A 13715-nucleotide genomic window follows, 5' to 3' on the forward strand; every position below is an offset into this window, starting at 1 on the left:
ACATGGGAATATCAACATAGATTGGTCAACATCCTCATTTCTGTACTAGCACCTACTGGCATCTCAGCTACTGGCACTTGATCCACCACCCCACCCCGTACCTCCAACAGATTGGCTTCTTACTATTTGGCTGCTTGAGGTGTTGTTATCTGACCTCGGGCCGCTTGATTGGTTTGGACGAACAAGCATTCACAGAGATGGGTTTCTCCATTTCGTGCCTACGTCCCGCAGTGCAAGCCACTCCAGCTTTGAATTCTTCATCTCATTGTCCCTGCTGCATCAATGCTGAGCAAGTATACAAACTTATGGATGCATTTGCGGACTAATTTTCCAACATCTTTGAGTTTAAAATGCTATGAACCACGACTCGTCTTGCTTGTTTCACACAAACTCATCTCAATGCTCACATGGTGGTCATTTTCTACATTGGTTGCCCGAGGTTCGCAAACTCTGTTCAACATCGTCGTCGACACGATTTGCTCAAATAAGTTACCACAATGTAAAAATAAATGTCCCTCTTTTGCCAAAATATCGATATCCAAACGCGGCTTTCGAAAATAAAACGCCCGGCACGGCTTCACGCTTGCTTTTCGACTGCGTTCGCCGCTAACGTATTCTAACTCTCGACCGTCTTTCTCCCAAACCCCCACCGTGTGCCCCCTTGCCCCCAATGTCTCCTTGCTGCTGTTTTGCCCGCCCCCGGCGATCTCCGTGGTTGTGCGCGGACGGCGCAGACGAGGCCCGGCAGAAGAAGTGCGGCGTCTTGGTCCACTGCCTCGCCGGCATCAGCCGCTCCGTCACGGTGACGGTCGCCTACCTCATGCAGACGCTCAACCTCTCGCTGAACGACGCCTACGACCTCGTGCGCAACAAGAAGGCCAACATCTCGCCCAACTTCAACTTCATGGGGCAGCTGCTGGACTTCGAGCGCACGCTGGGGCTTAGCAGCAGCGGCAGCAGCAGCGGCAACAGCAGCGGCAACAGCGTCGGCAGCAGGGGCAGCCCGCCGTGCGACAACCGCCCGGGCGCGACGAAGGGCGGCGGAGAGGGCGGGGCGGGAGACGGAGGCAGCGGCGGGGAGGCCGCGCTGTTCTTCACGACGCCCACGAACCACAACGTGTTCAAGCTCGACTCGCTTGGCTCCGCCTGAAGCAAGCTCGACCGCTGGCTGCCCGCGGCGGTTTGTGTCTTTCTTTCTGCCTCCTCCTGCTGCGTCCTTTGCCGTGGCCTCGCGGCCGCCGACGGGGATTGACGAGGCGGTTTCGAGAGTGTGGTGGTGGGGGGGTGCGTGCGTCGCTTGGCCCAACGGCGATGAAGCCGCTTTGGTCATGTGAGGTTCGGGGTGGAAAATGGAAGAGGAAGTTGTGATGGCGAATGTAAAGAAAAATACAATTACGAAGGCAATGGGATGAAATGGTAAATGAATTAGAAAGTGCGTTTTGTTTAACGGCGATTGGTTAGCTCCTCGTAGATGGCTTGGCGTGGCTTCCTGTCGTGGGGGAATCCTGGAGGTGGGAGATTGGTACTGTTGTTACCAGTCTTCAACAGGTCATGGGGTAACCATGAAGTCATTTGTGTGGGCTCTACCATTTATGGTGGCCTCGTAAAAATGTTTTTACCTGTGACGAAAGAAGCAACATTTTGCTTAAAATGTCTCTGTAACGTGCTATCACGTTTTGCTACTTTTTCTTGACCGCTAACGACTTGTGAAATTCAAGACACGTGTAAATAAAAGAGACCAGATATACGTGTAAAAAATGTACTTTTAACACAAAACGTATATGTGAAACACATGCATTTTATGAGCTGCGTTTTGGTGGAAGAGTTAAGTTTCCATGGGAGGAACGTGGAGGACGTTTGAAGACTTTGGGTCCTTTCGTCTTCACATGGCACCACCCGATTAGCACGGTTGGCTACGTACGGTGCGAAAGAAATTCAACATATGTACGTACGTGGCAACAACGAAGCATTTTTCAGTTCATCGTATTCCCGTTTGCGCTTCCTTCGTGTGCAAGATGCCACCCACCGACTCCCACCTCTGTTGTCGCCTAGTTCACAATGCGCTGTGCGGCTGATCAAAATACATATTTAGTGAACGAGCATTTACAATTGCTGCAGAGAACGCTAGGGGATGTTTTCTATTCTTTTTGAATGTTGTGGCCCAAATTTTGAAGATGATTAATTGAACACTATTGAGCATTATAAATCGGTTCATGTTCATTTGACAATGTTCTGAATGTATATTTTTTATGTAAAAAAAGTTTTGCAAGTGGAGCATTAATAATGGGGTGGGCAGGTGTTTTGCAACTGCTTGATTTAAAAATAGATATACATACAACGTAGTGCAAATGTAAGCCTTCGCTGTAATTTTGTATTTGCTTAAACACAAGTTGCCATATGCTTTGAAATTACATTTGAAATCAAAGTTTTTTTTGCCAAGCTGGCTTATCGTAAATGTTGAAGCTTCGAAGGTAAAGTGTGTTGTGGTTTCGTGATTATTCATCACATTTTAAAGAAAAATTAACCAGCCTCCAGGTTTTAATTGCATTTTGTTGATCATTGTCAAAACACTGTACGTGACCATTGACGCCTTGATATTAATTGTACGCATGATTGTAGCTAGAACTTCAAAATATCCCTTCAGCCTATTGCATTTGTTCGTATTTATTTTTCTTTCAGGAAAAGTTCAAAGCAAACATTTATTTTTAATCATGGTTGATCATGCAGTCCGTCGGCTACAATTTTTTTCAAAAATTTGTAACGAATCATTTTTAACGCACTGCGTTGTGTTTATAATTGTTTTAAATAAGTGGCCCAATTAACTTCTCAAATATGCGGCGCAGTTTTACTCCCTGCAGTCTGCCGAAACGGGTTAAAGATCTTTAGTACCGTATCTGCAGATTTCTAAAAAAATGTTGCGTCCTAAAACTTACGCGTAAAATTTTTTTTTCGTGAGCCTTGTAAACCATGCTCACTTGAACGATTAAAACTAAAGATTTGTTAATCGTCTACAGTTTTTATTATTACCGTCAATTAACCCACAGATTATTGCAATGGGAAAAAAAAAACTAGTGAAATGTAGAAAAAAAAATACTTCCTATGAATTTTTCAGCCAAAAAGAATTTGCCAACTTTTTTTGTTGTTGTTGCTCTTCTATGCCGCGATTATCTTGACGTCGTAATGGCAGTGCGTAGCCGAGATGTATGAAAGAAATACATCAGCAACTTCGTGCTCTGCTAGCCATTGAAGTTCTAATCCGCGTGTCATAGACACTGACGTACGTGGCCAGGTTATCTCTTGCCGCGAACGCAGCCTCTCGGGAGTGCGTGGGTTTCTTTTATTTTGGGCAGTGGTGGCTGCTGCTGTCTTGGCCCTTGTGACTGGCTGTCCAACTTGGCACATTCCAATTAAAAAGTGTTGATATACTGGCAAGACAATCGTACAGAAAAAAAAACCATTTTGTATTTTCTTTCCGTAATCTTCCGCAGGCGGAGGTGATAATGTATATTTTTTTCTTCTCGACTTTTTTTGAATGCGCGGTGTAGGGATAATTGATGCTTTTTAAGGAAACTGAAAGGCCATGTTTGTATATATTTATACATTATATATAAAATGGTATTTCGGTGGAACACGAAGGTACTCGTAATAAATATGATTGTTTGCTCTTAAGAGAATAAAAGGAACCCAGCTCTGTAGTTTGCATGTGCCCCCTCTGCAGGTTCCCCCTGCCGCTCCGCGCTAAACGGACCGACGTACATTTTTATGAAATAGCCGCAAGTCAAAATAACGGCTTGGCCCCACGTATCCGTACGGCGAGAAATAAACAACCCTGGGCGAGAGACGGGAAGCGGGACTCTCCGATTGGCTGCCCAGCCGGTGTAAATCGGTGCCGGCACGCGCCCATCTGCCCGTGACCTCTCCAACCTGTTTAGAGGCAGCGCTGTTATGCCCTTCATCTGGGTCCCAGCGAGGCAGGTGGGCTTGTGCCACCACACCCCATGCCCCCCCCCCTGCAAACGGCTCCTCTTATTCGTCGCACGCCGGACTCGATCGGCAACGTCCCTCTGAGGCCGAGGGGACACGTGGTGTGTGTGCCTGCTTCTTCGGTCACCAACAGCACGGTGCCCAGATCGCGCCCCGCTCTCGTCTCGATGACTCCCGCCACCGCAGGTTACTCTTTGTTGGATAAAACAAAAAAACCCTCCTCCAAGTGGCTTATTTGGTCGTGGTTTAGTTGCTCTTGAATTTCACTTTCCTTCCTGTCGTTTTTCCTCTTGGTCCAGCCCAGTGCATCCTGTTAATGTGATACCAGAGTCGAGGTTTGGCATTGGGTTGGTCACCTGCCTGGGTTTAGTTACTGTTTTCAAGGATGTGAAACGTGCTATTTGGTGACCTTGATACGTACAACTTTTTCCAAAGTGAAGCGATTTTCTACAAGTGTGTAATTCTAAAGACAATTGGCTTTAAAACATGACTTGCCTTTATCACTCTCAACCAATCACTTTAATTGCAGATTTTAAGCGGTGACCTTTAGGCTCAACAATGGCGTAACAACCTCGCAATGACGCAACTAAATATAAAGTTGATGTTTAAAGCGCGGACTGCAGCACTTGGTGTGATGTGAGCTCTTAACGTGAAAGAGTGCAAGGTGGAAATTATCATATTAAGAGCAGCTTGCGCGCCAGAGGATAAGCATTCTCTCGAGTGGGATAAAAATTAAAACAACGTTGAAAATTATTGCATATTGGGGAATTTTTGTTCTTTCCAAATATATATTTTACGCACAACTGTTTTTGTTTTAAACGGAACATGCAGGTGTTAAGACGTTGACCCCGTTTAGTCCATTCACGATGAGCATTAAGAGGATTAAGTACTTGGCCGAGGTGTGTATTTTTATTAAATGGTTGGACTTTCAGAAGTGTGCGCTGCAAATTTATCGCAGCATTTCACCACGGTGCATCGAGGGCGAATCGTGGTGACGTTTCAAACAAAACCGCTTTTTTTTCTCCCCAATCTTTCACCGATCTTAATCCTCGTCATTGTTGGCCCCTGCCAAGTCTTGCGAGAATTAACGGCGGTTGTTACGTGATTATTAGCATTGTGTCGGTGCTTTGACGGCTGTGCGTGCTGAAAAATTGTGTTTATGGCGGTTAAATCGACGTGTTTGTGAGTGCCATTAGAGACCATTTGGTTTGTTAATGGTTTTACAAATTAAAACATGGCACCATTTGACCAACACTCTTTAAGTTTTACAGTGTCACGGTTAACCTAATAAAAATGTGATTGGATTGTAATTGAAAAAAGTATACGAAGTGTAGCACTTACAAAAAAAGACGTATTTTAAAGCAAGTACTTGCATGCATGCTCATGATGTGATCGCAACACGAATTGTCGTGCGTGAACGATAACGTGACCGTAAAAGTCCATGCCCCCTTCCCCCCCCCCCCAAAACCAAAACATTCGGTGATTGTTACATGGACGCGCAACTTTCAGCAATAGCGATGGGGGCGAAAACAAAAAGTACGGACCACATGGGCAGCACGACGCTCGACGAAATTGTCTAAAAGGCCGACGCGGTTTTTGTTTTGCGCGCAGCTGGAGGCGGCTCGTAGAGGCGGGTCCCAGTTCTGTCCCCCGTTGCACAGTTTTGCGCCCAACCTCCCTCCTGTTGACCACCCACGCCTGCTGTGGCCAAATTGCGAAATCTTTCGGCGGGTCAAAGGTGGCCTCGGTTCGTCGTCCGCCGCCGAAACTCGGACGCGGTCCGATAACGTCAGCGACGCGGAAACGTTACAGTGCATGCCGGTTGCTATATCTGATATGATGTAATGCTGGTGAGCGTTAAGTCCTTTTGGGGGGTGGGAGATGAGGAGGCATGGCCGTTAGAAATCTGTGGAAGCCCTCACTTTTTGGGGAATGGTACTTTTGCTATTGCTCCCCAGTGCATTGTTGTTGTTGTCTTTGGCGAGTTTGATGGTTGTGGGTTGACGTTTTTTTGCTGTTACCCTACGTAATTCCACCTAAGACATGATGATTATTTTTTATTTAAGCTAAATAACCTGAGAACTTCCATATATTTCTAATCGTCCCGATCATTGTGTGGCATAAAGAGATGCGTAGGCAAATGTTAAACCTTGAATATTAACTTAAGAGACGCCAGCCATTCGTACTTTGAAACAATCGGAAATTGCAACACGGTGAGCGGAAAGTCACCTAGTCTAACGCCATCATTGTTTATATTTAAAATGTTCATTATCAAGTACCAAAACTTGTGCCACGCTCTGAAGTAAAGTGTGGATGCCAATGGATTTATAATTCCTTTTGATGGTAAAAGCTTCCTTTTAAACACTTTTTTTTTCCGGAGCCGCAACGTTTTTCAAAGCGAGACAATGTTGTTCATGCGATCTTGTGAAATGTAGCACTTGAGAGTATTTTTTGTTTAAAAAAACAAATTTCCAGTCACGCAGTAAACTGCCTGTGCGCAGGAAATTGGCAACACACTTTTTGGCGCTGTACAAAGTTAATATTGCTCGTCAACAGAATGTCCCTAACGCAAGTGTTTGAGTGCGTGCATTGCAGTAAATCCACGCTGCTGCAAATGGCTCTTATTGGTAAATAGTATTGGTGCTTTCAAACACAACTTCTTCGTACAACTGAGCAGCCTGCTTCAGGTCAACATATACGTATATATATATTTTTTGTAAATCTCTTCTGGAAAACTTGGAGGCAGCGTAATCTCTGGAATCCGTTGCGAAAAAGTGTTGGAGTCCTTTTTCTGTATCACGATGCAGTGCTTTTTGAGCGCCATGGAATTTGTTATGATATTTTGTCCTGAAAATGAGAATAAAAATGCCTTCGATGCCATTACAGTTCCTTTTGCTGCCCTTTGATGAAATCGTGTTTGCGTCGGTTCATGCGTACACTGCCGCTGTTATAAGCACTGCTTGGGTGGTGCTGTGGTTAAGAACACCTGTGTATCACATCCATAGAGGTTATGAGTTCAAATTTATTCCAGGTTTAAATTATCCCGTTATTCCATCGGGATTGCTCAAATGCATGCCATCTTGCGGAAAATGAGCAGGGGTTGTCCAATGCACATTACAAGAACGATGCCCTTCATACTGGTAGGGACCTCCTGGTTACACCAGCCCACAGGGGATTATTCTGTCCGTCCTTCATGCATCCGAAAATGGGAGGGGTGGGTCTGGGTGGAGAGGGGATGGTGGGGAGGGGCTGGTGGGGCGGGTGGGGGGTTGGAGGGGTGGGGCTGGGTGGGGAGGGGAGGGGCTGGTCACCCCGTGGTGCCCTTAAACGTTTCACCTACTCACGCCGGCTTGTGCCCGCCCTCACAGTCGGCCATATTTGCGGAATACACCACGCCACCGTTGACCCTGCCCATTGACCGAGCAACCCAACGTTCCTACCAGCTCCCTCCGCAGGAATGTGTTTTACTCCGAAGAACATTCCTGCCCTTCCACTTTGACTTGTCGAGTTCCAGAATGCCACAGGCGACTTCCTTGACGCTGCGTTGGGCTCGTTTGCTGGTATTGCATCGTTATGCAGCACGCGCTGGAGGTGACCGTGTGACTCGGGAGGCCCCTTAGCTGGTACCGTTGAGACCCTGGGTTCAAATCCAGGCACCAACCCATGGGGCCTCAGGTGTAGCAGGTTTATCGTTTGGACTCTGTCACCATGGGTGCCACGGTGCGAGATGTTAACTACCTCGCATTGTATACAGGAGTTTGTGGGTTCGATTGCAACCCTGAGGCCTGTATATTTGGAGTTTGCATGTTTCACCACGATTGCGTGGATTTATCTCCGGATCCTCTGGTTTTTCCCTCCACATTTGTAAACTTGCATTTATAGTATTTGGCTGCTATAAATTGTCACAGACACCACTCCGTTGAGCCATGGTTTGTGGCCAGATCACTTCTGAAAAAGAGCTGTATATCTCAGTGGTTCTTACCTGGTAAAATAAACATTATATTCTTGGTTCTTTCGGTAAAGTCACGTAGAAGGGAAATAATCAAATAAAAAAAATATTAAATAAAAATTCTCACGACGTTTTGACTGCAACACAAGCAATCATCATCAGGTGTGAAATCCACAGCAAGAAAATTTGTGTTGCAGTCGAAACGTCGTGAGAATTTTTATTGTTTTCTATTTTTCTTATTTTATTATTTCCCTTCTACGTGACTTTACCGAAAGAACCAAGAATATGAATCCCTGCAGTCACGAAAGCTTTAAATAAAAAAAATTAACATTGTTTAGTTTAGGTTTTAGTTGAACTTCACGCGCAAAAAATTGCTTAGATTTTTTTAAAAGTGGTAATTCACAAAAAAATATTGCTTTGAGTCTCATTGGACAACCCCATGTAATTTTAGGCCGTACGGGGAGAAGTGCCACCCATTACCGATTTCTCTTGTGGTAGTTTTGATTTGATTTTTCTATTTACCTTCAATTTTTGTCTTCATTTGCTTTAGCTTCTGTCACTTTTGGTGACGCAACTGAGACTCATCCCGGTCTCGCGCGAGTGCTACACGCTGTTAAACAAACCAAAAACAAACGATGGAATCTCTCTGCGGCAGCCGTTCTTTGGCGCACGCGACTCGCCGAGATTTCCGAATGGATTCCTCAACCTCGTGACCGGACACCCGATAACACAATTGCAATGAATTGGTCGGAGAAAGCCCAAGCACGGTCATTCGGTGGCCGCCGCTCAAGACAATAATTGTCTTCTTCAAAAATAACTTTGGTACAAAAACAAGGAGTCGAAGAAAGACGCTCAACTTTGACCCGCATCAAGTTATCGCCTCTCCACGTGAGACAATTCTTCAACTCTTTGCAGGCTTATTGTCTCGTCTCGTATCATTACCGGAGGATGCACTGATGCTTCCGCCGAGTATTTGCTGCGTACGCGATGTTCCTGTGATGTTAAAGCAAAACAAAAACCCTCCATTAAATGCTTGTCGCACGTACTCCCTTGAGAATTTGACATTCTAGCCCAAGGAGCTCTCTCAGCTGCTTCTAAATATAACAGATATTGATTGGAACGAACAGAAAAAAAACCCTCATTGAATATTCAAGCAGGGTCGGAGTATCTCCTCCATCAAGGTGAACTTGTCTACCAAGCTCAGTCACGATTCTTCTGTTGAAGCTTACAATCGCCGGTGAATTTTCGCACGTTTAATTCGTGCAAGAAAAAATCGTGGTTGATTTGTTTCCCCCCCCCTCCCCCCCCCCATTATATTTCCTGCGTATGTCAATATGTTCAGGAGTTGAATGCTAATGTCGAGGTCTGCCAGCCACGAGTTGAGAGTTCGCGTAGTTTTTGTTGCCCTTCCTTCGTTGAAAGAGCGCAGACTGACGGTTGCTTTGCTGTACGGTCCATCGCTTTGGCTGCATGGCCACACTCGCACCGCTGTGGCTCGTGTCTTTAATGTTCCGTTCATGAAGGAGACGACGTGCACATCGGCCTGGTGATGTCGACTGACTTGAGTGACTGATTTTAATGACAACGATGTTCTGGAAGGGCTAGACATCTCACATTTGGCACGTTCCCCTTCAACGTAGTGTTCCGTTTTTGCCGTCGCTTATTGGCAAAGGTCACCCGCAGTTAAAGGGGCCTTGCAATCCTCATAGATTATCGACGAGTGGAATAACACGAACAGATTGACTTGACGATTATAGTCGAGTCGACGTTTATAACGAGAACAATACACACAACAACAACAACAAAAACAACAACACTTTGTTTTCATCTGAACCTTTAAAAAACAACATTCTAGAGGTTGATCACCTTTTACGCATAGAGCAGGGTAAACTGAAATGTCTGAGCTTGCTTTGAGTCTCGTCCTCATCAAAGGGTAAAACGTGATTTTCTCAACCAAATTAGCAATGAGGCGGTGCTCATCCTCCGTTGGCAGCCGTGAGCCAGTGGTGAGCATTCCACATTACCATGACAGGGTCGAGTCTATACATAGGACAACCACTGGTCAATCCCTACTTACAATATATATACCCAGTATATATTTAGGATAAATACACCAACCCTATCATCAGTGAGCCATGCAACTTGCACCCCACGGAGTGTTACGCTCAAGCGATTAGATAACAAGTCAAGCCAACTTGCAGGTTACAATTAGACAATGAATCCTTGTCCAGAGCTAGTAAACGCCACGAGCGCATTACAGAATAAAAACGTTGCCCATCACAGGCATGCGCAGGTGTTTGCAGGTAAGGGTGAAGGTGCCAGCCATTGTTGCATTGGTAACACCTTGCAAATGAGAAATTTGATAATTCACCACTGACTCTAAAGAGAGTGTGTGTGTGTCTGTGTTTGGGCGTGGTGCTGCTCACCCACCCTCTAGTGTGCCGGGCCGGCCTTCATAGGTGCTCGCTAACAGCACTTGTCCTAACAGTATGGTGAAGGCTATAGGGGTATATTTGTCTTTGCGTATCTACCTGCTGTCCGGGCGTGATGATATCAACGCCACCCCCTCGTGTGCCGTGCCAGCCTTCTTAGGCGCGCGCAAACAGCACGAGTGTTTGATCCCAGAGAGACGTAGAGCTAAGACAACTCCCCGGCTGGGATTTGAAACCCATTCCTCGGTAGTGCGGTCTAATACCAAGTCAAATTAATTCACAGCGATTCCTCAACATACGTACCGACAAACGTCTGAAACAAATACACTAACAATGATTATAATTCCCTCTGTAAATTAGTACTGAATTAACTAACAGCCCTTGGTCGATCCACTGCTGCGTCAAGGCATCCCCATGCTGGGGAAAGGGGAGAAGTGGGGGTATGACCATACTTCACCGAGCGGGTCAGTGTGTGGGTTGGTGAAGAGAGGGCCCGGGACCAGTTGAGATGTCACGCGCCAATGATATATGCAGTGGCTGGGAATCACACTCAGGTTCCCAGGTTCATTACACAGTGTACTAACCATTGCGCCCACCACTCCCCGTACTAATTGGAATGCACATCAAACCATTATAATGCAATTTTTTTGTTTTACTTATTTGGATACATTTCAGCTTTGAGAAATCACATATATCTGGCTGTCATGCGATGAACATTACTCTCTCTGGATAGGCGAGTGAGTGAGATCGCTGTTCTCCCTAATGTGTGGCTCAGAGGCCGCGCGAAGGCGATTCTGAGCGGTAGCTCTGTGAAGCCCACTTCCGCAGGCCACTCTCTCCTCGCACGGAGAGTAGCGCCGCTCCGCCGAGACATCCGAATGCCGTAATGGGCCCTTCGTCTCGCGAGGTGACGGCGCCGAAAAGCACAATTGTGGGATGCAATGGTGGGGGAAAAACTTAACCCGTAAATACAAAGTTTTTCACTATAAATCCTTTATATGTGTGGCGGCTAGAGTCCTCTAGTCCCCTGGCTTGAGATGGCTGCCACCTCTGGGTCAGATGATTGCCTGCCACCATTAAGCAATTGGTAATTAAATATTTTTTAAAAATTCCTAAAATCTGTAAAGTTATGCAATTTTTTTTTCCACGAAAATAAATTGTCACGCGCAACGAGTCTGTGTGCAAAATGTCAGCTCGATTGGATCACGGGAAGTGGGTTAAAACACGACCGAAAGATTTGCACGGCCGTAAGCGCGCGCAAGCAAGCAAGTGAACTTAATATAAAGGATTTAAAAAGAGACGCATTCTTTTTTTAACAAGGAAAAAAACCCCAACAAAAGTGGGACGATCGTCAACAGTGGAGGGAGGGACAGTGACCGTACTGTGGCAGTACACAGCGCAGGGTGTGGGGCGGGCAGGAGACTTGGAAAATCGTGGCGCGCGGACCTAACCCCTCTCACTTCCTCAGAGCGTGAGAAAAAGCTCACACTCGGAAACAAGCCTCCTCCGCATCCGAAAAAGGAAAAGGAGACTTGGGAGGGAGGGAGGGAGCCGTGGGGGGGGGGGTCCGATCGTGTAGGGGAGGGAGTGGGGTGATGTTGGTGGATGGATGTTGTGGACTCCGTTACTTGAATTCTCCCCTCCGTTGCCTTGGCAGGCGAGGCGGCTGGTGTGATTCCAAGGCAGCATGCTGTTCGCGTGGATTTAGTTACAAAACATCCCATTTGAGTGTATTTATTATTTCTCTTGTGTGGGAGGTTTTTGGGTGGGGGAGTTTGTATCTGTGGCTGGCCGACTTGGAGAGAATTTCTTCCTCTTCGACCGAGGCGTGCGTCCGTGCAAGGAGCGTGCGTGGGAGGGGGAGTGGTGGCACGGCGGTTAGCGCACCGCGCTCTGGGGTCCACCTGACGTTTTATTTCCATTAGTGGCGATTTTCTCAATCGCCCCCGCGGCTCTCCCTCGAAGACGACTCGGCATTACGCGTGTGCCCGGAGCCGTGTGAAATCATCGCGGCTGGGGAGACAAAGGCGGCCGGGCGTGATACTGCCTACACCACAGGCGTTCGCTCAACAGTTGAACTTCTTCCGCACCGTACGTAGCCGAAGGACAACAAACCAAACGGGCAACGAGCAGTTGCGAAGAGAAGAGTTATCGATCCAGACGATTGGAAAGTTCGCACCGCCTCCAAGTGGCGTGCTCGTGTCGAGGGGGAAGGGGCCCCCTGCGATGACGCACGGGGGGGGGTCATGCGGTGCGGCCGCCTCTTCTTCTGTTGGAGCACGCGTGGATGATAATTGTTTTTTTATCCTTTTATCTGCCAACAAAATTGTCATGTTTGCATAGACCACAACACCTGCAGTCATAATGCAAACAAAAAACACAACTCTGATAATGTATGCGCTGTCCTTGAAGTTGATTGGTCCACACCCGAGACAGCTTTCCTTAGAGCCTAGTCTCACATGGTGTTGGACCAGGAGCTATCATACACGCGTGGTTTAGGGGACGTCCATAAATGACGTCACGCACCTAGGGGGTTGGGGTGGGGGGTCAGACATTTGTGACGATGGGGGGGGGGGGGGGGGGGTTGAGAAATGTGACGTCACATCAAAATGAGCAACTTTAAATAAATATAGACAACACGTTCTAATTAATTGAATAGTCTTTTTAATAAATGTGTTCTCCTACAACATCAGAGCGCCACATTAAATACGCACTACAATAACAATACTGTACTTTAACGCGATTTGAAGCATGTTTTATTTGGGGGGGGGGCAGAGCTTTGTGACGTCATATTTGAGGGGGGGGGGGGTCTGACTTTTTGTGACGCCGGTGTGACGAGGAGGGGGGTCAAAAATCGTCCAAAATCGCGTGGCATCATTTATGGACGGCCCCTTATACTCCTTTGACGAGACCGTGATCGTTCGTGTTATCCTGTGCTGGCGTGTGGAAGTGTTGCCGTGGGTTCTTGGCCGACGTCGCGGGGAACACGTGCCTTGCGACGTGAGCGGGTTTAGTATCGACTCGGACGGGTGGGTGGTGGTGATGGTGGTGGTGGGGCCGCTGCGTAGTTTTTGGTTCTCAGCGCCGCTCTGCTCGGCTGTGGCCAAGCGAGCAAGGTGTGGTTGATGTATCTTGGGCTAAACAATGAAAACAAGAAAGTAGGAACAGAAACTAAATGGTGCCGTGCCAAGCTGGCACGCGTGTCGACTCGAGCCTTAGCAGACTGTAGGGGCAAGTGCTGTTAGCGAGCAGCACCTATTAAGGCCGGCACGGCACACGAGGGAGTGGGTAGCCAGCACCACGCCCGGACGCCTTTGTCTCCACAGTGGCGATGTTACCACACCGGACCA

General features: G+C 47.1%; 1 protein-coding gene across 2 annotated transcripts in view; it reads left to right on the forward strand.

The window, feature by feature from the left end:
- LOC144946122 (dual specificity protein phosphatase 6-like) overlaps positions 1–6857 on the forward strand; it is a 33361-nt gene extending 26504 nt beyond the window's left edge. For both annotated transcript variants that reach the window (XM_078874880.1, XM_078874881.1), the window contains one exon: positions 735–6857. In XM_078874880.1, the coding sequence (XP_078731006.1) occupies positions 735–1150 (416 nt within the window). In that variant the 3' untranslated portion in view covers positions 1151–6857. The remainder of the gene's footprint in view (positions 1–734) is intronic.
- Positions 6858–13715: the final 6858 nt, after the last annotated feature.

The sequence above is a fragment of the Lampetra fluviatilis genome, chromosome 40 (assembly GCF_964198595.1).
Source record: "Lampetra fluviatilis chromosome 40, kcLamFluv1.1, whole genome shotgun sequence".
Classification (NCBI taxonomy): Eukaryota; Metazoa; Chordata; class Hyperoartia; order Petromyzontiformes; family Petromyzontidae; genus Lampetra; species Lampetra fluviatilis.